This window comes from Megascapheus bottae, chromosome 24 (assembly GCF_031878675.1).
Source record: "Megascapheus bottae isolate mThoBot1 chromosome 24, mThoBot2.hap1, whole genome shotgun sequence".
NCBI classification, from domain to species: domain Eukaryota; kingdom Metazoa; phylum Chordata; class Mammalia; order Rodentia; family Geomyidae; genus Megascapheus; species Megascapheus bottae.
The window spans coordinates 435145-456319 of record NC_143532.1 but is presented as its reverse complement, the minus strand read 5'-3'; the positions used below and the strand labels follow the sequence as shown (position 1 = coordinate 456319).

The window sequence follows — 21175 nt, the reverse complement described above, 5'->3', positions numbered from 1 at the left end:
CTCACCGCGCAGGCGCCGCCCCGGCAGCATGGCGGCCGCCTTACTGCTGCGGCGCGCCCTCCGCCAGAGCCCGGGATCGGGTTCCCGGCGGTGGAGCCCCGGCCTCTCCGCCGGGGCTGGGAGCGCGCGGCCGTACGCGGTCTGCAGGCCTCCGGCGCTTTTCGCGGAGGCCGGGAGACGAGCCCTGCAGGTAACCCGAGAGCGGCCGCCGGCCCGGCGGGGAGCGCGGGGCGGCTTCCGAGCGGGCGGGGACGGCCTGGCCTTCCCAGCCCCCACACCCCCAACCCCAGCCCTCCCCGCTCACCCCCAACCCGCCCCGCCCCTCCCCACCGCCTGCTACCCCTACCCCCACGCCCCCACGCTCTCCCCCAACCCGCCCCCCCTCCTGCCTACCCCCAATCCCCCACGCCCCCACGCTCACCCCCAACCCGCCCCGCCCCACCCCCCTCCTGCCTACCCCCAACCCCCCCACGCTCACCCCCAACCCGCCCCGCCCCTCCCCCCTCCTGCCTACCCCCAAACCCCCCACGCTCACCCCCAACCCGCCCGCCCCTCCCCCCTCCTGCCTACCCCCAACCCCCCACCCCCCACGCTCACCCCCAACCCGCCCCGCCCCTCCCCCTCCTGCCTACCCCCAACCCCCCCACCCCCCACGCTCACCCCCAACCCGCCCCGCCCCTCCCCCCCTCCTGCCTGCCCCCACGCTCACCCCCAACCCGCCCCTCCCTCCCCCCCTGCCTACCCCCAATTCCCCACCCCCCACGCTCACCCCCCAACCCTCCCCGCCCCTCTCTCCCCTCCTGCTTATCCCCACCCCCCACGCTCACCCCCAACCCCCCTCCGCCTCTCCCTCCCCTCCTACTTACCCTCCCAGCCTCAATCCCCTCCCCGCCCCTCCTTACCCCCCCAGCCTCAGCCTCTCTTCCCTCCTGCTTACCCCCCCTCAGCGTCTATCCCCCCATCTTGGCCTCCCTCTTCCCTCCTGCTTACCCCCCTCAGCCTCCCTCCCTTCCTGTTACCCCCCCAGCCTCCATCCCCCACCCATCTTGATCTCCCTTCTCCCCCTTCCCAATCCTCCTTCCCTCCCCCTTGGCCTCCAGGAGAGGCTGGGTGGGAGTAGAGGGGCTCGCTGGAAGGTGCTCCCAGCCCTCCCCTGGTGTTGACAAGTCCCATCGGCTCCCCCACACTTTGAAGCAAAATCCCACCAGGCTTTGCGAAATATGTTCTTCACAATTGACTCCGACAGGCCACTTCTGCCAGAATGAGTTCCAGTGCTTTCCAAGTCATAGTTGATTGCTCAGAGGGGCTGCTCCAAATTCAGTTCCAAACCAGAGCTCCAGGTCCTGAGTTCAAGCCTCAGGACCAACACACAACCAAGTAGAGACTGGGTGTGGTTGAAACATGGTTGAAATCCTAGTGGTCTGTTAGCTAAGGAAAGAGATTATGAGTTTCAGGTCATCCTGGGCTATACAGTGAGACACTCTGCAAACAACAAACAAAAACCCTTTCAAAGCTGTGCCCGGTGACTCATGCCTGCAACCCTAGCTACTCAAGTGGCCGAGATCTGAGGATCAAAGTTCAAAGCCAGCCTGGGCACAAAAGGACTGAGACTCTTCAATTAACCTCTAGAAAACAGGAAGTGGGGCTTGGCTTCAGGGTAGGGTGGTAGACTCCCTCAGAGACAACGCCCGGGGAGTTCAAGCCCCATGGCCCACAAAAAACAACAACCTTTTAAGTAGTAAAATGTCCACCTGGAGAACGCTGGAAATAAAAACTGTTCAAGCCTCTAGCACCAGGAAGTGAAGGAATTGTTCACCAATGATAAGTCATGAATGTGTGGGCCCTTGCAGGCCTTGGGCCAGAAAAGAGTGTGGCATCACCAGTGCATTGCCATGTTTAACTTTCTCAGTAACTTTGGACATTTTGCAATTAGCTTATAATTTTGAAACAACATGGGCATTCTCATCTCAGGCCAATGTAAGCATTACAATTGAGAATTCTGTATTGTACTGATGTGTTGTAGTCTTAGTATGACCATGTCTTTTTTGTTTTTGGTTTTTTTTCAGAGCTTACAATGTCGAACCCTAACCCCGACTTTTGAAGGGATCAGCGGATTGTTACTGAAACAGCATCTAGTTCAGAATCCAGTCAGACTCTGGAAACTTCTAGGTGTGCATCTGCTGAAACACAGGTGGCATAGGAGAAGTCATGGCATTTGTGAGCATACGCTTATGCTGCGAAAGCATGTCTCCACCACCAATAGACAGCAAACATGGCAGTGACTGGTCCTTTAAGAGTGCGGTTGGCCACACTTATAATCCTAGCTATGCAGGAAGCTGAAATCTGAGGATCAAGATTCAAAGCCAGCCAGAGCACTAAAGGATCTGAAACTCCTATCTCCAGTTAACCTTTAGAAAATGGGAAGTAGAGGGGCCGGGAGTTTGGCCTAGTGGTTAAAGTGCTTGCCTAGTATGCATGAAGACCCAGGTTCGATTCCTCGGTACCACATACATAGAAAAAAGCCGGAAATGGTGCTGAGGCACAAGTGGTAGAGCTCTAACCTTGAGAAAGTCCAAGGACAGTGCTCAGGCCCTGAGCTCAAGCCCAGGACTGGCAAAAAAAAAAAAAAAGGAAAAAAGAAAATGGGAAGTAGAGCTTGGCTCAAGGCTAGGGCATTAGCCTTGAGCTGAAGAGCTTTTGTGCTTAGGCTGGCTTTGAACTGTGATCTTCAGATCTTAGCCTTCTGAGTAACTAGGATTGCAGGTGTAAGCCACCAGTACCTGCCTAACTTAATTTTTTTTTTGGTGAGTCAGTCTGTTGGTCATGGAACTTGAACTCTGGTTCTGGGCACTGTCCCTGAGCTCTCCAGCTCAAGGCTACCATGCTACCTCTGGGCCTGGGCATTGTCCCTGAACTCTTCAGCTCAAGGCTACCGTCCTATCCCTGGAGCCACAGCCCTTCTTCCCCTTTTCTAGTGATTAATTGGAGAGAAGAATCTCTCAGACTTTTTAGTGCCCAGTCTGGCTTTGAACCTTGATCCTCAGATCTCAGCCTCCTGAGTAGCTAGGATTAAGATGGGAGCTCGCAGCCACAGCCCCCAGCTTCACTTGGCTTTGTTGTTGGAGGCTTGTACATCACTACTTGAACCACACCTACACTTTTGGTGGTTAATTGGAGATAAGTCTGAGACTTGTGTGCCTGGGCTGGCTTCACATTGAGATCCTCAGATTTTAGTTTTCTGATTAGCTAGGATTATAGGTGTGAGTCACCAGCTCCCAACTTTTGTGGTTGTTGTTGTTGAGACAAGGTCTTGCTATGCAGCTCAGGCTGGACTGGAACTCAAATTCCTCGTGTCTCTTGAGTGCACTTAGCCTCCTGAACACTAGAATTAGCATGCAATATATCTTCCTATTTACTCAATTTAAATAGCAAATATATTTTAGGTGAAATAATAAGACGTATAGTTCATAATTGGATAACAATGTCAGAAGGAACAATGGAAGGAAGTGCTTTATTCTCTCACACTTGCAGCTCTTAGGACATGGGCTGCAGGTAGTTTTTATTGTGAGTTAGTTATTTGAAAGTAGGTTGTTCTCCCCTGTGTCCTCCCTGAACTTGCAAACATTAATGTTAAGTTCTCTCCCTATCTGTTACTACAGGTGGCACTTACTACTTTAACACTTCAGGGGTGAGGTGGAAGAGTAAGGACAGTGATAAAACCAAGGGGAAAGTACCTGAAGACGATGAAGGTAACCCCGTGTCCTGAGATAGTGGCTACCCCTGCTCGTCATACTTTCCTGCTCTTTTATTTCTTTTTTAAATATATCCTTTGGGCTGGGGTTCGGAAAGGGGGACAGAAACATGAGAAGGGGTATGAAGGTTCAAGAAGAGATGTTCCCACTACCTGATGAATGTAGCTGTAACCCCTCCATACATTATCCCAACAATAAAATACAAGTTTAAAAAAATAGCCTTTGTAGGGCCCGGGAGTTTGGCCTAGTGGTTAAAGTGCTTGCCTAGCATGCACAAAGACCCGGGTTCAATTCCTCAGTACCACACACATAGAAAAAAGCCGGAAGTGGTGCTGAGGCTCAAGTGGTAGAGCTCTAGCCTTGAGAAAGTCCAAGGACAGTGCTCAGGCCCTGAGCTCAAGCCCAGGACTGGCAAAAAAATATATATATATATCCTTTGTAGAAATATACATATCTATTTATGTACTTTTTGCCAGTCTTGGGGCTTGTACTCAGGTCCTCAACCCTGTTCTTGGACACCCTTTGCTCAAGGCTAGAGCTCTGCCACTTGAGCCTCAGCACCACTTCTGGGTTTTTTTTTCTATGTATGTGGTACCAAGGAATCGAACCTGGATCTTCGTGCATGCTAGGCAGGCACTCTACCACTAGGCCAAACTCTTGCCCCCTCCCCATTCTGGGTTTTTCTGAGTATGTGGTACTGAGGAATCAAACCTAGGGCTTCATGCATGCTAGGCAAGCACTCTACCACTAGACTACAATCCCGGCCCTGTCCTTGAGCTTTCTAAAGGCTAGCGTTCTACCAGTTAAGCCACAGCATCATTTCTGGCTTTTCCTGTATATGTGGTACCAAGGAATCAAGCCCAGGGCTTCACACATGCTCGGGGAGCACTCTACCACTAAGTCTCACTTCCTAGCTCTGTGTGCTCTTTTCTTAGCAAAGTGAGGGTAGTCCTAAAGGCAGGGGAGTCAGGCACCTGTTCTCGCTGTCCTTGTACTCATTGTCTCCTAAATGAGGGTTGGGTCCTTGTACTATTCTCCCTGAACTGCTTTGGTTGACATAGGTGACTGAGTAGCATTCTGAAATACTGAAGATAGGCAACCCTTCTGCGTCTGCAGACAAAAGGTGAATCTCAGATAAACCTAGGGCTCCTGGGGTGGGAGCTGCCACTGACCTGGGCATAGGAAGCAGTTCCTCGAGGAGAGTGGCAAGGAAGAAAGGATGGGACATTGACTGTCCTGGGGAAGTGCCACCATTCTAGTTCATTCTACTTCATCTGCCCTGTCCTCACTTCCAAGTTCACTCCCACGTGTGCAATCTAAGAAGGTCCTGCATATCTTAGGTTTCACATCTTCTTCAGAAGCAGGACTCACTGAACAGTGTGAAGGGAGTTAAATTGTGACTTTGAATTGAATTGGTGTTTCTGAGGTCTCTAAGATGAAAGTTAAAAGTTGATTTTTTTGCTGTGTGGAAATGAACTTTTTTTTTCTTTTCGTGGGTTGTGGGGCTTGTACTCTGGGCCTGGGTGCTGTCCCTGAGCTCTTCAGCTCCAGGCTAGCCCTTGAGCCACAACCTCCCTTACTGTTTTCTGGTGGTTAATTGAAGAGTCTCACATGCTTTAGTGCCTGGGCTGGCTTTGAACCATGATCCTCAGATCTCAGCCTCCTGAGTAGCTAGGCATGAGCCACCGAGCCCAGTTTTTTTCCTTTTTCTTTTTTTATCAGTTGTGGGGCTTGAACTCAGGGCCGGGGCACTGTTCCTTAGCCTCTCTGTGCCCAAGGCTTGCACTCTACTCCTTGAGCCACAGGGCCATTTCCTGTTTCTGAGGCGTTAATTGGAAATTAAAGTATCACAGAGAGCCAGGAGACCACAGGTGGCTCACATCTGCAATCCTAACTACCCAAGAGACTAATCTGAGGATCATGGTTCAAAGCCAGCCCAAGCACAAAAGCCCCTCAAGACTCTTATCTCCAATTAACCACTGGAAAACCTGAAATTTTGCTGTGGTTCAAGGGGTAGAGCAATAGCCTTGAACTGAAGAGCTCAGCAACAGTACCCAAGCCCAGAGTTCAAGCCCCACAACTGACCAAAAAAATACTCAAATTTTAGCCTCCAGAGTAACTAGGATTTCAGGTGTGAGCCACTGGTGCCCAGCATACACACAGACTGACTCTCTCTCCCTCCTTCCCTCCCCTCCTCCCCCCTCCCTCTCTCCCTCCCTCCTGCTTCAACTCGGGGCTTGGGAACTGTCTCTGAGCTACTTTTGCTCAAGATCATCACTACTGAGCCACAGCTCCACTTCTAGCTTTTTCTGTTTATGTGGTAATTTTCAAAACAATTGGTGCTCTGACCCTGTTCAGATTTGACTTTATTGTGTTTGTTTATTTACTTGATTTGGTTTGTGCCAGTAGTGAGGCTTGAATTCAAGTCCTGGATACTGTCCTTTAGTGGTTTGTTTTGGTTTTTTAAGGTTTTTTGGTTTGTTTTGGTTTTTAGAGCTGAGGACTGAACTCAGGGCCATGTACTTGGGCAAGCAAGTGCTCTTCCACTGTGCTGAATCTCCAGCTCACCCTTAGCTTCTTTGCTGAAGGCTGGTACTCTACCACTTGAGCCACAGCTCCCTATCCAGCTAATTTCGTGGTAGTTAATTGGAGATAAGGAGCTTGTAGACGTTCCTGCCTGTGCTGACATGGAAGTGTGACCCTCAGAGCTCAGCCCCTCAGTAGCTGGGATGGCAGGCGTAGCCATGCTTCCCCGGAGAAGATGGTCTTTCTTCTTTTTCTTTTTTTGTGGATCATGGGGCTTGAACTTGGCCTGGGTGCTGTCCCTGAGCTCTTCAGCTCCAGGCTACTGCTCTACTCTTGAGCCAAGTGTTCTAGAGGTTAATTGGAGATGAGAGTCTCAGGTCCTTTTGTGCCCAGGCTGGCTTTGAACCTTGATCCTCAGATCTCAGCCTCCTGAGTAGCCAGGATGGCAGGCGTGAGCCACCATGCCCTCTAACGGGGTGTTTCTTGAGGCAGCTCCTGACAGGTTCTTCTGTTTAGATAATGTGCATGTGCTACAGTCATCTTAGTGGTATTTAGCATGCAGTGAATTTTGAGTGTCTATGGACACAGGGTTTTTCAGCCTTCCCTTTACAGTGGAAGGCCTCATATGACTTTGAAACTGGTTTCATAGTCTCTCTTCCTTGATGGCGAGACCTCCGTGCATGAGGAACTGCTGACCTCAGGCAGCTCACAGGCACTCTTTGCCTCAGGTAGCTGTAGAACACGGCCTGCCCTTGGCTGAGCATTCCTCATGAAATCAGTGCTCACTCCACTTACCTGGTTCTCCTGTGCCCCTGTTCAGAGGAGAAGAGGCGGAGGGAGCGGGAAGACCAGATGTACCGGGAGCGTCTGCGCACCCTGTTCATCATCGCCCTGGTGATGAGCCTGCTGAACTCGCTGAGCTCCAGCGGAGGCAGCATCTCCTGGAGCGACTTTGTCAATGAGATGCTGGCCAAGGGCGAGGTGCAGCGTGTGCAGGTGGTGCCCGAGAGTGACGTGGTGGAAGTCTACCTGTACCCTGGAGCTGTTGTTTTTGGGAGGCCTGTAAGTAAGCCGGGGGTGGAGGAGAAGGGAGAAATTGGAGAGACCATAAACTTGGGTTCCCTATTTATCATTTGTTGCCTCAATTCTCAGCTTGCCTGATTGTCTCTCTCTTTTTTTCTTTTTGCCAGTCCTAGGGTTTGAACACAGGGCCTGGGCATTGTCCCTGAGCCTCTTTTTTGCTCGAAGCCAGCATTCTACCAGTTGAGCCTGTGTATGTGGTACTGAGGAATTGAATCCATGGCCTCATGCATGCTCAGCAAACACTCTACCACTAACCAACAATCCCAGCCTGCTTGCCTGGTTGTCTTTAAACAAGATGTATGTCTAGAGGTAGCAGCTGGGGTTATTGTAGACTTTGGAACAGTATTTGCTAAGATTCAGCTTAAAGAGACAATGAGAGAGGGGAGCTTGTCAGGGGAAGAGGGGGCTGATAACTAAGTGAGAGGTAGGTGCTAGAGAGTCTCATAGGAAGATTTGGGAGTAGGTAACATATTAACCCAAACTGTCACGTGCTACCATTAGGAGCTGGGACCACCAGTACACTTGAGTTCCTCTAGGTCAGTCTGGATGGGAATTGCTGGCTGGGAATTAGAAGGGGTGTAGAAGGTTGAGGTGTCAGGGAGTTACTATAAGCAGTTGGAGACACAGTCCTGGATGATGACTGGAGAATAAACATATGAAGTGTTGTCAGTTGGAGATGCCAGTGACCCAACAGGCAAGTTCACACTGAGGGATGGGAAGAAACGGGTGTTTGTGGAGGTCTGGACTTCACAGAGAAAGATGAAGAATCAATCTGTTCACCTCCATTTTCTGCAGCAGAGAGCCAGGTGGGAGGGCAAGATTGGACTCTCATAGATGTCTCAGCACTGAGGGATGATCTTCCGTAGGTTGATAGCAGCCAGTCTGGGTGTGACAGCTGGGGCTGTGGACAGACAGCTCCTTCACTTGAGAATACCTGCCATCTGCTCTCTTCCTCCCTCTCAATCTCATATGTATATGCTGCATGACTCTCAAGGTGCACATAAGTGGACATGTTTAATTGAAACCCTGTGTACAGCTATTTAAAGATAATAGAAATAAATTAAAAATTGGGTCAGGAGTTTGGCCTAGTGGTAGAGTGCTTGCCTAGCATGCACAAAGACCTGGGTTCAATTCTTTGATACCGCATACATAGAAAAAGCTGGAAATGGTGTTATAGCTCAAGTGGTAGAGCTCTAGCCTTGAGAAAGCCCAAGGACAGTGCTCAGGCCCCAGGATATAATCACTCTCTCAATTTTCCTTAAAATTTTCCACTTAATGGAAGTGGATTTGTGGCTCAATTGGTAGAGTGGCAGCCTTCAGCAAAAAAAAAAAAAAAAGTGAGAGTGCAAGTCTGCGTTCAGACCCAAGTATCAGCACTAAATTAAAATAAGTACTGCATAAATTTAGCTCGGTGCTAATGGGTCACATCCATAATCCTAGCTGCTGAGGAAGTTAAGATTTGGGAATCACAGCCTGGACAGGAAAGCCCACAAGATGCCTATCATCAAAAGGCCAGCAGTGGAGCTATGGCTCAAGTGGGAAAGCACTAGCCTTGAGTGAAAAAGGCTCAGAGACAGCACCCAGGCTCTAAGTTCAAGCTCCAGTGTCTGTACCAAAATTAAAAAAAATAAAAAATAAAAATCCCTCTTACTAAACATCACTTTTTTTTTTTTTGACAGTCCTGGGGCTTGAACTCAGGGCCTGCGCACTGTTCTTGGGCTTTCTCAAGGCTACCACTGTACTATTTGGGTCACAGCACAGCACCACTTCTGGCTTTTCTGTGTATGTGGTACCAAGGAATGGAACCCAGGGCTTCATGCATGATAGGCAAGCACTCTACCACTAGGCTATGCTCCTGGCCCTTTATTTTATTCACATTTATCAAAAAAGCATATTATGCAGCCAACTTAGTGGCTAGTTACTCTGGAGGCTGAGATCTGAGGATCAGGGTTCAGAGCCAGCATGGGCACAAAAGACCATGAGATTCTTATCTCCAATTAATCACTAGAAAAGGGGAGGTGGGGCTGTGGCTCCCAGGGTAGGGTGGTAGCCTTGGGCTGAAGAGCTCAGGGACAGCACCCAGGCCCAAGACCCATAACCCACAAAAAAAAAAAAAAAAAAGTACTATGCGTATGAAAACTAGAACGTTTTAGGAATAGAAATGTTTTTTGAATGAAAACTCTTCTTGGCATACTCTTCGGTGCCTTGATGTCTGTATGTTGTTCAGCCAGCCCTGAGCACTGCCCTTACCACTCATTTCTGCTCTTCCCTAGCGTCTGGCTTTGATGTATCGAATGCAAGTTGCAAACATTGACAAATTTGAAGAGAAGCTTCGAGCAGCCGAAGATGAGCTGAAGATTGAGAGCAAGGACAGGATACCTGTTTCCTATAAGCGCACAGGGTTCTTTGGAAAGTATGTCAGTCATCTGTGGCTCTAAACTAAGCCCAGCTGAGCTTTAATGTGGACAATAAGTTAGAGACAAAACTTACTAACTAGGCCGGGCACGGTGGCTCACGCCTGTCATCCTAGCTACTCAGGAGGCTAAGATCTGGTGATCAAGGTTCAAAGCCAGCCCAGGCACAATTAACTTCTAGAAAATGGGAAGTGAGGCTTAGCTGAAGGGGTAGGGCGGTAGCCTTGATATGAAGAGCTCAGGGACAGCGCCCAGGCCAAGTTCAAGCCTCATGACCCACCAAAAAAAAAAAAAAAAACATTTACTAACGAGGCCAGGTGAGGTGCTACATACTTGTGATCTCTCTGTACTCTGGAGGCAGATGTAGCAGGATCTCAAGTTTAAAGCCAGCCTAGGGCCTGGTGCTAGATTACACCTGTCATCTTAGCTATTCAGGAGACTGAGATCTGGGAATCTCAGTTCAAAGCAAGTTCTGGCAAGAAAGAAAGAGTAAGGCTGTGTTAAGTGTGGCCTAGTGGTGGAGTGCTTGCCTCCCTTGCGGGAAATCCCGGGTTCAAGTTATCTGTACCACATACACAGAAAAGCCAGACGTGGTGCTGTGGCTCAAGTAGAAGAGCATTATCCTTGACCAAAAGTCCAGGTCCTGAGTTCAAGCCCCAGAATGGCAAAAAAAAGAAAAAAGAAAAAAAATGAAACTCTTATCTCGAGTAGTTAACCAGTATAATGCCAAAAGTAGAGCTGTGTCTCAAGTGATAGTAGCTTTGAGACTTGAAGCTAAGAGACAGCATCCAGGCCCTGAGTTTAAGCCCCACTACACACACACACACAACACAAAGCCTAGGGCATATAGGGAGATCCAGTCTTTATTTTTTTATTTTTATTTTTTATTTTTGTGTGGGTCATGGGGCTTGAACTCTGGGCCTGGCCGCTGTCCCTGAGCTCTTCAGCTCAAGGCTCCTGGAGCCACTGCCGCACTTTTCTAGTGATTAATTGGAGATAAGAGTCTCATGGTCTTTAGTGCCTGGGCTGGCTTTGAACCTCAATCCTCAGATCTCAGTCTCCAGGCACTAAAGAACATAAGACTCTTATCTCCAGTTAACCAGCAGAAAACCGGAAGTAGGGCTGTGGCTCCAGGGGTAGAATGGTAGCCTTGAGCTGAGGAGCTCAGGACCCAGACCCAGAGTTCAGGTCCCAAACCTACAAAAGAATAGCCCATACAGAATGCTAAATCCTAATACAAGTACACAGGAAATATTTAGTACACTATGGTTTGTTTTGCCTTACTAGTTGGAACCAACAAATTTTATACATTGTTTAACAACTGCTTTTTTTTTTTCCAGTCCTGGACTTGAGCTCAGGGCCTGAGCACTGTCCTTGGGTTTTCTCAAGGCTAGAGCTCTACCACTTGAGACTCAGCACCACTTCTAGCTTTTTCTATGTATGTGGTACTGAGGAATTGAACTGGGTCTTAGTGCATGCTTGGCAAGCACTTTACCACTAGGCCAAACTCTCAGTCCCTAATAGCTGCTTTTATTGGACAAGTAGTTAGCCAAGTGTCTCCAGTCTTTGTACACTTGATCTTAACACTTGGGAGACCTGTACAAAGCAGAAAACAAAACATGCTTTTATAGTTGTTTTGGTCTCACGTTTGTCTCAGACCTGGGGGATGAGTTTGAGATACATGTGGAGGCTGGGCCTAGCAAGGGGTGCTGGTAAGTTGCTGATGATGTCAGCCCTTCACTCTCTCTTTCTCACCAGTGCCCTGTACGCCCTGGGGATGACGGCCGTGGGCTTGGCCATCCTGTGGTATGTTTTCCGTCTGGCTGGGATGACAGGAAGGGAAGGCGGATTCAGTGCTTTCGTAAGTTGGGGCCTACTGGATGTACATCCCTGGGTCTTTGTGTCTGTGCTGACTGAGTCATATAGGTTGAGTATGCAAACGTGCGAAGGTCAGCAGGCAGTCCAATCATGTAGAAGCTGTGAAGTACCCATGTGTACCCAGTGAATCAGCTAATAGGAAACTTTTTTCGTTTTCTTTCTTTTTTTTTGGTGGGTCATGGGCTTGAACTCAGCCTGGGTGCTGTCCCTGAGCTCTTCAGCTCAAGGCTCCCACCCTACCCTTGAGCCACAGCTCCGTTTTTTCTAGAGGTTAATTGGAGATTAAGAATCTCAGTCCTTTTGTGCCCAGGCTGGCTTTGAGCCTTGATCCTCAGATCTCAGCCTCCTGAGGAGCTAGGATTATATGCAAGAGCCACTGCGCCCAGCTGAAAAACTTTTTTCTGTGGCATCCTGTCATCTAAAGATGGCTCTTCTTTTTCCTCGACCCCCTCTTTTGTTTTGTTCTACTATCTGGGAAACTGAGAAATGTTAAAGGTGTTTTTAAAGACACCTAAACACACGAGAGCACTCTTCCTGTGTTGGTGTATTTCTTTTTGTTGTTGTAGGTCATGGGGCTTGAACCCTGGGCCTGGGCTCTTCAGCTCAAGGCTAGTGCTCTACTACTTTTAGCCACAGAGTCACTTCCAGTTTTCTGGTGGTTAATTGGAGATATGAGTCTCATGGCTTTTGTGCCCAGGCTGGCTTTGAACTGAGATCTTCAGATCCCAGCCTCCTGAGCAGCTAGGTTTACAAGCATGAGCCACCAGCACCCAGGTGGTACATTCTTAAAATGTGCACTTCCCCAAACTTCTCATCCCTCTGGGTTGGGCTGTATAGTGGGTGACTCCCAAAGCAGCACCCGCTGCCTCTGGGAATGCCTCCTTATTGTTTCCACAGAGTGCAATTTTAGTTCTATGTCTCTAGCTAGTAGTGGTGTACATGTTTCTTTGTTACCTTTTACAGTGTGCTGATGGAATCTAGGGCCTCACACACATGTGAGGCCTGTGCTCTATACTTGAACTGCAGTCTCAACCCAGTTTTCACTTGTTTCCAGTGCCAGGAATCAAATCCTGGGTCCAGTACAGGGTCTAGCACTGTGCTATGCCCCAAGCCATGCTTTCTGTTCCCCATCCTTTTTTTTTTTTTTTTTTTGCCAGTATTAGGACTTGAACTCAGGGCCTTGTTGTTGTCCTTATCTTTTTCACTTAAGCCCAGAACTCTACCACTTGAGCTAAGCCTTCACTGCCACTTCCAGCTTTTTACTGTTTTTTTTGTTTGTTTGGTTTTTTGCCAGTCCTGGGCTTGAGCTCAGGACCTGAGCACTGTCCTTGGACTTTCTCAAGGCTAGAACTCTACCACTTGAGCCTCAGCAGCACTTCTGGCTTTTTTTCTATGTATGTGGTGCCGAGGAATCGAACCTGGGTCTTTGTGCATGCTAGGCAAGCACTTTAACCACTAGGCCAAACTCCATGTCTTACTGGTTAATTTTCAATAGAACAACTGACTTGTCTCCCTTCCCCTTTCCCCCCTTCAGACTATCATCCTCAGAACTCATCATCCGAAATAGCTAAGATTACATCTCCCAACTGTCGATTATAGCTTATTCAACTACTTAAGCTTTTGTGTATGCTGGATGCATGCTTTATTATTTGTTGTCAGGACTTATAAAAGTAGGAATTGTTGGAAGGACATGTACCTTATTAAGAGCTTTTTTTTCTTTTTCTTTTTTGTCAGTCATGGGCCTTGAACTGTGGGCCTGGGCAATGTCCCTGAGCTCTTCAGCTCAAGTCTACCGCTCTACCTGTTGCGCAACAACCCCACTTCCTATTTTCTAGTGATTAACTGGAGATAGGAGTCTCACGTTCTTTAGTGCCTGGGCTAACTTTGAACTGTGATCCTCAGATCTCAGCCTCCTGAGTAGCTAGTATTACAGGTCTTTGCCACCGTGCCCGGCCTTAAGAGCTTCTTTCTATCCTGTCCCATCCTCTCAAAAACATACAGTTAACATTTTCTATCAAGACTTTGTAATACTCTTACTATATTGATTTTGTAATCAGAGAAAGAAATTGCACAGGGCTTGGGGAAAATCGCATAGAAAAGCAGAGTTGATAACAAAGATGCTAGATTACCTATTTGCTGACTTTGGATTGGTGCTTTTGCTTTATTTCATTTTGCTAAAGATAGGACACAATGATTCATGAATGCTAGGCAATCGCTTTATCCCTGATTAGCAGTAGGAACCAAGGTTTTTTTCTTCCTGTGTCAGAAGCGTGACCTGTGGACCCATCTTTCATGGGGTGGACTGGTCTGGTGAGGAGGTCAACCTGAGTGTGGGGGCATAAAGACCATGCATCAGCTCAGACTGCAACAGACTCCTCTGCCGAGGATACATGGTTCCCATGCCCCAACTCTTTCTGTACAGAATCAGCTTAAAATGGCTCGTTTCACAATTGTGGATGGGAAGACAGGGAAAGGAGTCAGCTTCAAAGATGTGGCAGGAATGCATGAAGCCAAACTGGAAGTTCGAGAGTTTGTGGATTATCTGAAGGTAAGAACCAGACAGAATGAAGTGAGCAGAATGAATGCCTGGGCTAAACAGATGAGTTGTGTGTGGCAGGGTATGCCCCATTAGTGGGGGCACCAAGCTTGTACCTGTGCTCCCAACACTAGTAACATGAGCCGGCACGCTGTTGAGCAGAGCAGAAGGGTCATAAGGGTGCACAACTGACTGTGCCATCAGGCACTATGGGCTCTTGATCTCTGGAGGCCCATTGGAACTGTAGTTGCCTGTATGACTGTAGCTGCCTTCTGTGAGGCACATGGTACCCTCTGTGAGACTGAGTGTACCGTCTCTGTTGCTGTGTAGAGTCCGGAGCGCTTTCTTCAGCTTGGTGCCAAGGTTCCGAAGGGGGCCCTGTTGCTTGGGCCTCCTGGCTGTGGGAAGACATTGCTAGCCAAGGCAGTAGCTACGGAGGCCCAGGTGCCCTTCTTGGCAATGGCTGGTCCTGAGTTTGTGGAGGTCATTGGAGGTAGGTATGGATGTGGGGCTGTCGGCTGGCACATTGGCCAGTGGGTCAGGGGTGGTACTTCCACATACGCTTTTCCTTCCTGAAGGTAGAACTGAAGGACCAATGAAGCACAAGTTAAAGGACACTATGGGTGGCCATGTGCTTTTCACCTGTGGCCTACTGAGACAGCAAGCCACTAGCTACTTGTGCACGGTGTGGCCTGTTTTTAAGCTTATTCTTGGTGGGTGGCTTTGCCTGGCTGTGGCCAGAGAATTATGTTATTTATTTATTTATTTATTTATTTATTTATTTATTTTTGCCTGTCCTGGGGCTTGAACTCAGGGCCTGGGCACTGTCCTTGTGCTTTCTCAAGGCTCTTGCTCTACCACTTGAGCCATAGCACCACTTCCAGCCTTTTCTATGTGTGCGATACTGAGGAATTAACCCAGGACTTCATGTATGGTAGGCAGGCCCTCTACCACTAGGCCATGCTCCCAGCCCTCAGAGCTTAAAATCATAATTTGAAGCTCTGTTGGCCTCTGATGCTCCCTGTGTCCCCTCAGGCCTGGGTGCTGCCCGTGTACGAAGCCTCTTCAAGGAAGCCCGAGCACGGGCTCCATGCATTGTGTACATCGATGAGATTGACGCAGTGGGCAAGAAGCGCTCCACTTCCATTTCTGGTTTCTCCAACACTGAGGAGGAGCAGACCCTCAACCAGCTCCTGGTAGAGATGGACGGTCAGTGCCTGTCTTGTGCTCCCCCACTGCACACCTTTCAGAGCAGAGGTTTTCCAGGTGGATGGAAACCTCACAAGAGGTTTACTTTCCTTGGTCACTGGTGGGTATTCCTGTTCTCCCCAACCTTGTCCAAGGTCAAGCAAGGACCATCCAGCACCTTGTTACCTTTCAAAACCTCAGCTCTCAGCAGGCACTGGTGGCTCACGCCTATCCTCCTAGCTACTCAGGAGGCTGAGATCTGAGGATCATGGCTCAAAGCCAGCCTGGGCAGAAAGTTGATGAGACTCCTTCCTCTAATTAACTAGCAGAAATCTGAAGTGGAGGTGTGGCTTCAGTGGTAGAGCACCAGCTATGGGCAGAAATGGCCAAGCAAGAACAGGAAGCCCTCAATTCAAGTCCTAGTAGTGAACAACAAGAAGGATCCATAGCTCTTAGTCGGCATATGAGGCAGTGGTCAAAGGAAATCCAGAACTGGGAGTAATTATCAGCTGTGGTAAAAGCCTCTAGGCTGCCGAATTCCCTCAACTCACTGTCACACAGCCTCTTCCCCTGGCATGGAGGTAAGAGGACTGAGCACAGGGTATCTGGGAAGAATTACTGCTTTGCTTTGCCTTTTTTTTTTTTTTTTTTTTGCCAGTGCTAGGGCTTGAACTCAGGATCTAGGCACTGTCCCTGAGCTGCTTTTGTTCAAGCTAGCTCTCTACCACTTGAGTCACAATGCCACTGCTGGCCTTTTCTGTGTATGTGGTACTAAGGAATTGAACCCTGGGTAGGCCACATTCCCAACCCTGCCAGTGGCTTTAACTGCCCTTCTTTTGTGATAGTCTTGGGAATTTAATTCAGAGCTTTACACCTTTACTTGGCCTTTTTGGTTAAGGGTGGCACTCTGACCCTTGAGCCACACTTCCACTCCCAGGTTTTTTGTTGTTGTTGGTAATTGGAGAAAAGTTTCTCACAGACTTGTCTGTCTGGGCTGGCTCTGAACCTTGATCTTCAGGTCTCAGCCTCCTAAATAGTTAGGATTACAGGTTTGAACCTCAGTACCTGGCCTGACTGGCTTTTGTGGTTGCTCCTGAGCAAGTGAGTAGTTTTAGGCTCATGAAGAATCTTAGAAGGTAGCTTGAGTTCTAGCCACAACAGGCTGAGGGAGGTGGCATTTGTGATATCAGGCTATGGGATGCAGGTGCTCCAGAGTCTTCTGGTTAGCCTGCGACCCAGCATAGTGCCAGAGCATGGACAACTTTGTGCTACTGTCTGGACCAAGAAAGAATGCTCCTTGAGTGACCAGTTGGCTGTCTAAACCTCCGCTTCCTTTGTGATTCACTGGTGATGAAAGTGGTCTTGGGACACCCAGTGCCACACACACAAAGGGCCATGTCGACTTAGAGGGTGCTGTGTGGACTCATAAAGGGCCATGTCGACTTACAGGGTGCTGTGTGGACTCGTAAAGGGCCATGTCGACTTATAGGGTGCTGTGTGGACTCATAAAGGCCTTTCCTAGTGCAGTTACTACTCTCTGGGTTGTTAAATTCTGGGCCTGGGCCCTGTCCCTGAGCTCTTCAGCTCAAGGCTACCGCTCTACCCCTTAAGCCACAGCCCCACTTCCCATTTTCTAGTGATTAATTGGAGGTAAGAGTCTCAGGTCCTTTTGTGCCCATGCTGGCTTTGAACCTTACTCCTCAGATCTCAGCCTCCTGAGTAGCTAGGGTTACAGGCAAGAGCCACTGGGCCCAGCCCTTGTTTTGTTTTTGTTTATTTGTTTGTTTTTGTTTTTTTCCCCCAGCACTTAGGACAAACTGAGGGTCTTGTATTTGGCACAAATACCTAACCTCCTCTCTGGGTTGTGAAGTAAGATTGAGCCACACCCTTTACCCTGTGTTTCTGTGACCTTCTGTAAGTTGACTAGGGTTTCTCTAGGTGACCATCAAAGGAACTCAAGTGACATGGGTATCAAGTGGCTCACCTCTGTAATCCCAGCTACTCAGGAGATTGAGGATCACAGTTCAAAACAAGCTTAAACAGGAAAGTCCATGAGACTCTTAGCTCCAGTTAACCACTAGAAAACCAAAGTATTGCTGGCACAAAACGGTAGAATGCTAGCTTTGAGCAAAAAAGCTCAGGGACCGGACCCAGGCCCCTTTGTTCAAACCCCAGGACTTGTATATACATACACACATGCACATAATTACACACAAGAGGGAAAAAAACAAAAACACTCATGAAACCTACCCAGGTAGCTTTTTTCTTTTTCTTCCTGAAAGCAAGTTTTATTTAAATGAGGGATTAAATGCATTTCTAACAATAAAGCTGGAAGGGAAGAGTAAAGCAAGTAAACATATTTCACATGGCATTAGACTTGTTGGGACCAAGCGGACCCTATATCATTCTGCGAACCTTGCCTTCTATACCTGTAGATAAAGACTTTTTTTCACTAGAAGACATTGACTAGATGATGTTTCCTTCTGAGTCAAATCTCTATTCTACCACAAGTAGCTGCCCCTACTCCAGCATTGGCTCTGGCACAGGAACTTGCCACTGAAGGCCTCGAGTAGAGCTGGGCCAGCACCAAGAAGTCCCTGTGTGCCCACAGCTGTGTGCAGCGGCCTTCAGACCATCTGAGGAGAGGCTTTGTTGTCTTTCCGGAAGGAGCAGTTTTGGCTCATTGAAGTGCAGAAGAAGGAACTCAGCAGATGCTGGGCTGTCGTGGGAAACTCATCAAGGGAAACAGCAATCTCAGTCACGGGGGCCTCGTCCCAGATGCTGTGGGTGTCTGTGGGACTGTCAAGCCTTGCAGAGGATCTGAGGCAGAGCTTTGCCTCCCTACCTGGTCAGACTGCACTGTCACTTGACTGTAGGTTCATAGGCATAGAGGGCTTCAGCATGTGTCCAAGCCCTTGTTTGGGAAAAATATAGGGGATGTTAGACACCCCCCCTGCAGGGCAGCCTCAGTGGTAGAGCCCTGCATGGCACCCACTGTGCCCTCGATTGAATCTCTAGCACACACATACATACTCAGAATCAAGAGCCTCACAGAGGAACCCTGATGTGCAGACTCGGAGCCAAATACAAGACATGCTATTTGGTTCTGGGCACTTTTGACTCATGCCTGTAATCCTAGGTACTCAGGAGGCTGAGATTTGAGGATCATGGTTTGAAGTCTGTGGGCAGAAATGGACTGTGAGATTCTTCTTTTTAATTAGCTATCAGAAAAGCCCGTAGTGGAACTGTGGCTCAAGTGGTAGTACACTAGCCTTGAGCAAAAGTGTTCAGAGACAGTACCTAGGCCCTGAGTTCAAGCCCCAGGACCAGGAGGTAATATATAGCCTATACTTCATGTTTGCCATGTGCTTTCTGCATTACCAAGCAGCCTGAATGGTAGAACCAAGAGGAGCCTGAATCCCCTGTGCCATTCCCACCTGTTCTCAAGGCTAGTGCTCTACCACTTGAGCCACACACCTTCCCTTGCAGATTTTTGCCACTTAGTTGGTGATGAGTCTTCAATTTACAAGATCACACCTGTAATCCTAGCTACTCGGGATGCTGAGGTCTGAGGGTCTCGGTGCAGAGGCAGTTTGGGCATGAAAATCCAAGACTCTTCCCTCCGGTTAACCACCAGAAAACTGGAAGTGGCACCATGACTCAAGGGGTAGAGCACTAGCCTTGAGATGAAGAGCTCAGGGTCAGAGTTCAAACCCCACGACTAGCCAGAGACACCTGTGTCTCAGTGGACAGCAGGTGTATTTGGAAGAGAGAGTTCTTGTCCTTCCTGTGGCTCTGGTTGGAAGTCACCCTTACTCCGCTCGGAAGGAGGAAGCCAGTGTCCTGCCTCACCCTGTGCTGTGCCTTCCTGCCGAGCCACTGCGTTCTGTGTCAAGAGGGGAGCCCTCCCGCTAAAGCCATTCTGTTCTGTCTCCTCAGGAATGGGCACCACAGACCATGTCATCGTCCTGGCCTCTACAAATCGAGCTGACGTTTTAGACAGTGCTCTGATGAGGCCTGGCCGGCTTGACCGCCATGTTTTCATCGACCTCCCCACACTGCAGGTCAGAATCTAAACTCTGTAACTGTCGCTCTTTCTAAACCTGGCCTTGGGGTGAACCAAGCCCTAACCTCCTCAGTTCTGACTCCTCTCCTCTGGATACCTGCTCACTAGTGTTTGGTTTTGTTTGCTTGTGTGATTGGTCTCGCTCCCTCCCCCCTTCTTTCTTTGCTCATGGCTAGTGTTCTACTGCTACAGCCTATAGCCACAGCTTCACTTTGGAAATTAGTTGGAAATAAGTCTCACAGACTTTCCTGCCCAGGCTGGCTTTGACCCAAAATCCTCAGATCTCAACTTCCTGATGGCTAGTTTTTATAGGGATGAGCCACTGGCACCTGGTGTGTGTGTGTGTGTGTGTGGGTGTGTGTGTTAGTTACGATCTGCACTCAGCATTGCCCCCTGGTGTGTGTGTGTGTGTGTGTGTGTGTGTGTGTGTGTGTGTGTGTGTGTGTGTGTGTGTGTGTGTGTGTGTGTGTGTGTGTGTGTGTGTGTGTTACGATCTGCACTCAGCATTGCCCCCTGGTGTTGTGTGTGTGTGTGTCTGTGTGTGTGTGTTACGATCTGCACTCAGCATTGACCCCTGGTGTGTGTGTGTGTGTGTGTGTGTGTGTGTGTGTGTGTGTGTGTGTGTTACGATCTGCACTCAGCATTGCCCCCTGGTGTGTGTGTGTGTGTGTGTGTGTGTGTGTGTGTGTGTGTGTGTGTGTGTGTGTGTGTGTGTGTGTGTGTGTGTGTGTGTGTGTGACGATCTGCACTCAGCATTGCCCCCACTTGACAGATGATTTATCAGTTGAACTATATACGCAGCCCTTTTTTGCATTAGTTATTTTTCAAATGGAAGTCTTCAGCTTTGCCCAGGCCAGCCTCAAAGTGTGTTCCTCCATCTTCTCGTACCACATTGCTGTGAGATTATTATAGGCATACTTGGCTTTGATTGAGATGACTCTCACTAGCTTTGAATAGCCTTGAACTCTTTGTCTTTAACTGTCCTGTAGCTGGGAATGTACATGTGCACTGCTGCGGGATTATTTGGGCTGGGAGTAAAGGGAGGGAGGGGTTTGGTAACAAAGTCTCACTGTATAATCTTGGCTGGTTTTGCCCTGATCATCCTCTTGCCCCAGCCTTCCAAGTAAAATCACAAGGATGCACTATCATACACACTTTTTCCAATATTCTTTCTTGATTTTGCAGTTAAGTTTTTCAGATTTTGGTTATGCTTATCTGGTGTTTTTCTTTTTATCCTTGAGTGTTAGAAGCTAGTCTGGGTTGGGATTTATCAAAAGTTCTTTGAAGCTAGGCCAGAAGAATAAAGAAAGGCCCTTTACTGGAAAAATCTCTCCCTTCCAGGGACAGGCTTTGTAGAATCCTCTTTCCCATACTTGGCTGTGTCCTAGACAGGGAGTGGGGTAGAAGTCCCAGCAAATGCAACTTCCCGCCCTGGCAGTCTCCTTCTTAGGAGCTGGCTAGCTGTCCTGAGACCTCCTGTCCCCTAGTAGAGGGCCCAGGGGAGCAGTGGAGGTTCTGACTGGTGGGAGAGGCTGTGGAGAATGAGCCTAGAAACTAGCCAGTTGGGTAATGCCATGTAGGAGAGTAGGCCAGACCCTCTCAGCTAACAAGTATGTGGCACTCCCAGAACCTGGCTACATAATAATATTTTATCTAGATCTGGGATATGAAGCTGGCTACTTAATAAACATTTGGTCAGAATCTAGAATATATAACAGGTGGGAATCAGGAG

At 48.8% G+C, this 21175-nt stretch overlaps 1 protein-coding gene across 1 annotated transcript in view; it reads left to right on the top strand.

The window, feature by feature from the left end:
- Spg7 (SPG7 matrix AAA peptidase subunit, paraplegin) overlaps positions 1-21175 on the top strand; it is a 33527-nt gene continuing 12352 nt past the window's right edge. The window contains exons 1-10 of the mRNA XM_090357104.1: positions 1-190; positions 2067-2169; positions 3660-3749; positions 7099-7340; positions 9635-9774; positions 11534-11636; positions 14076-14201; positions 14520-14682; positions 15225-15398; positions 19317-19441. Coding sequence (XP_090213230.1) covers positions 29-190; positions 2067-2169; positions 3660-3749; positions 7099-7340; positions 9635-9774; positions 11534-11636; positions 14076-14201; positions 14520-14682; positions 15225-15398; positions 19317-19441 — 1428 coding nt within the window. The 5' untranslated portion in view covers positions 1-28. The remainder of the gene's footprint in view (positions 191-2066; positions 2170-3659; positions 3750-7098; positions 7341-9634; positions 9775-11533; positions 11637-14075; positions 14202-14519; positions 14683-15224; positions 15399-19316; positions 19442-21175) is intronic.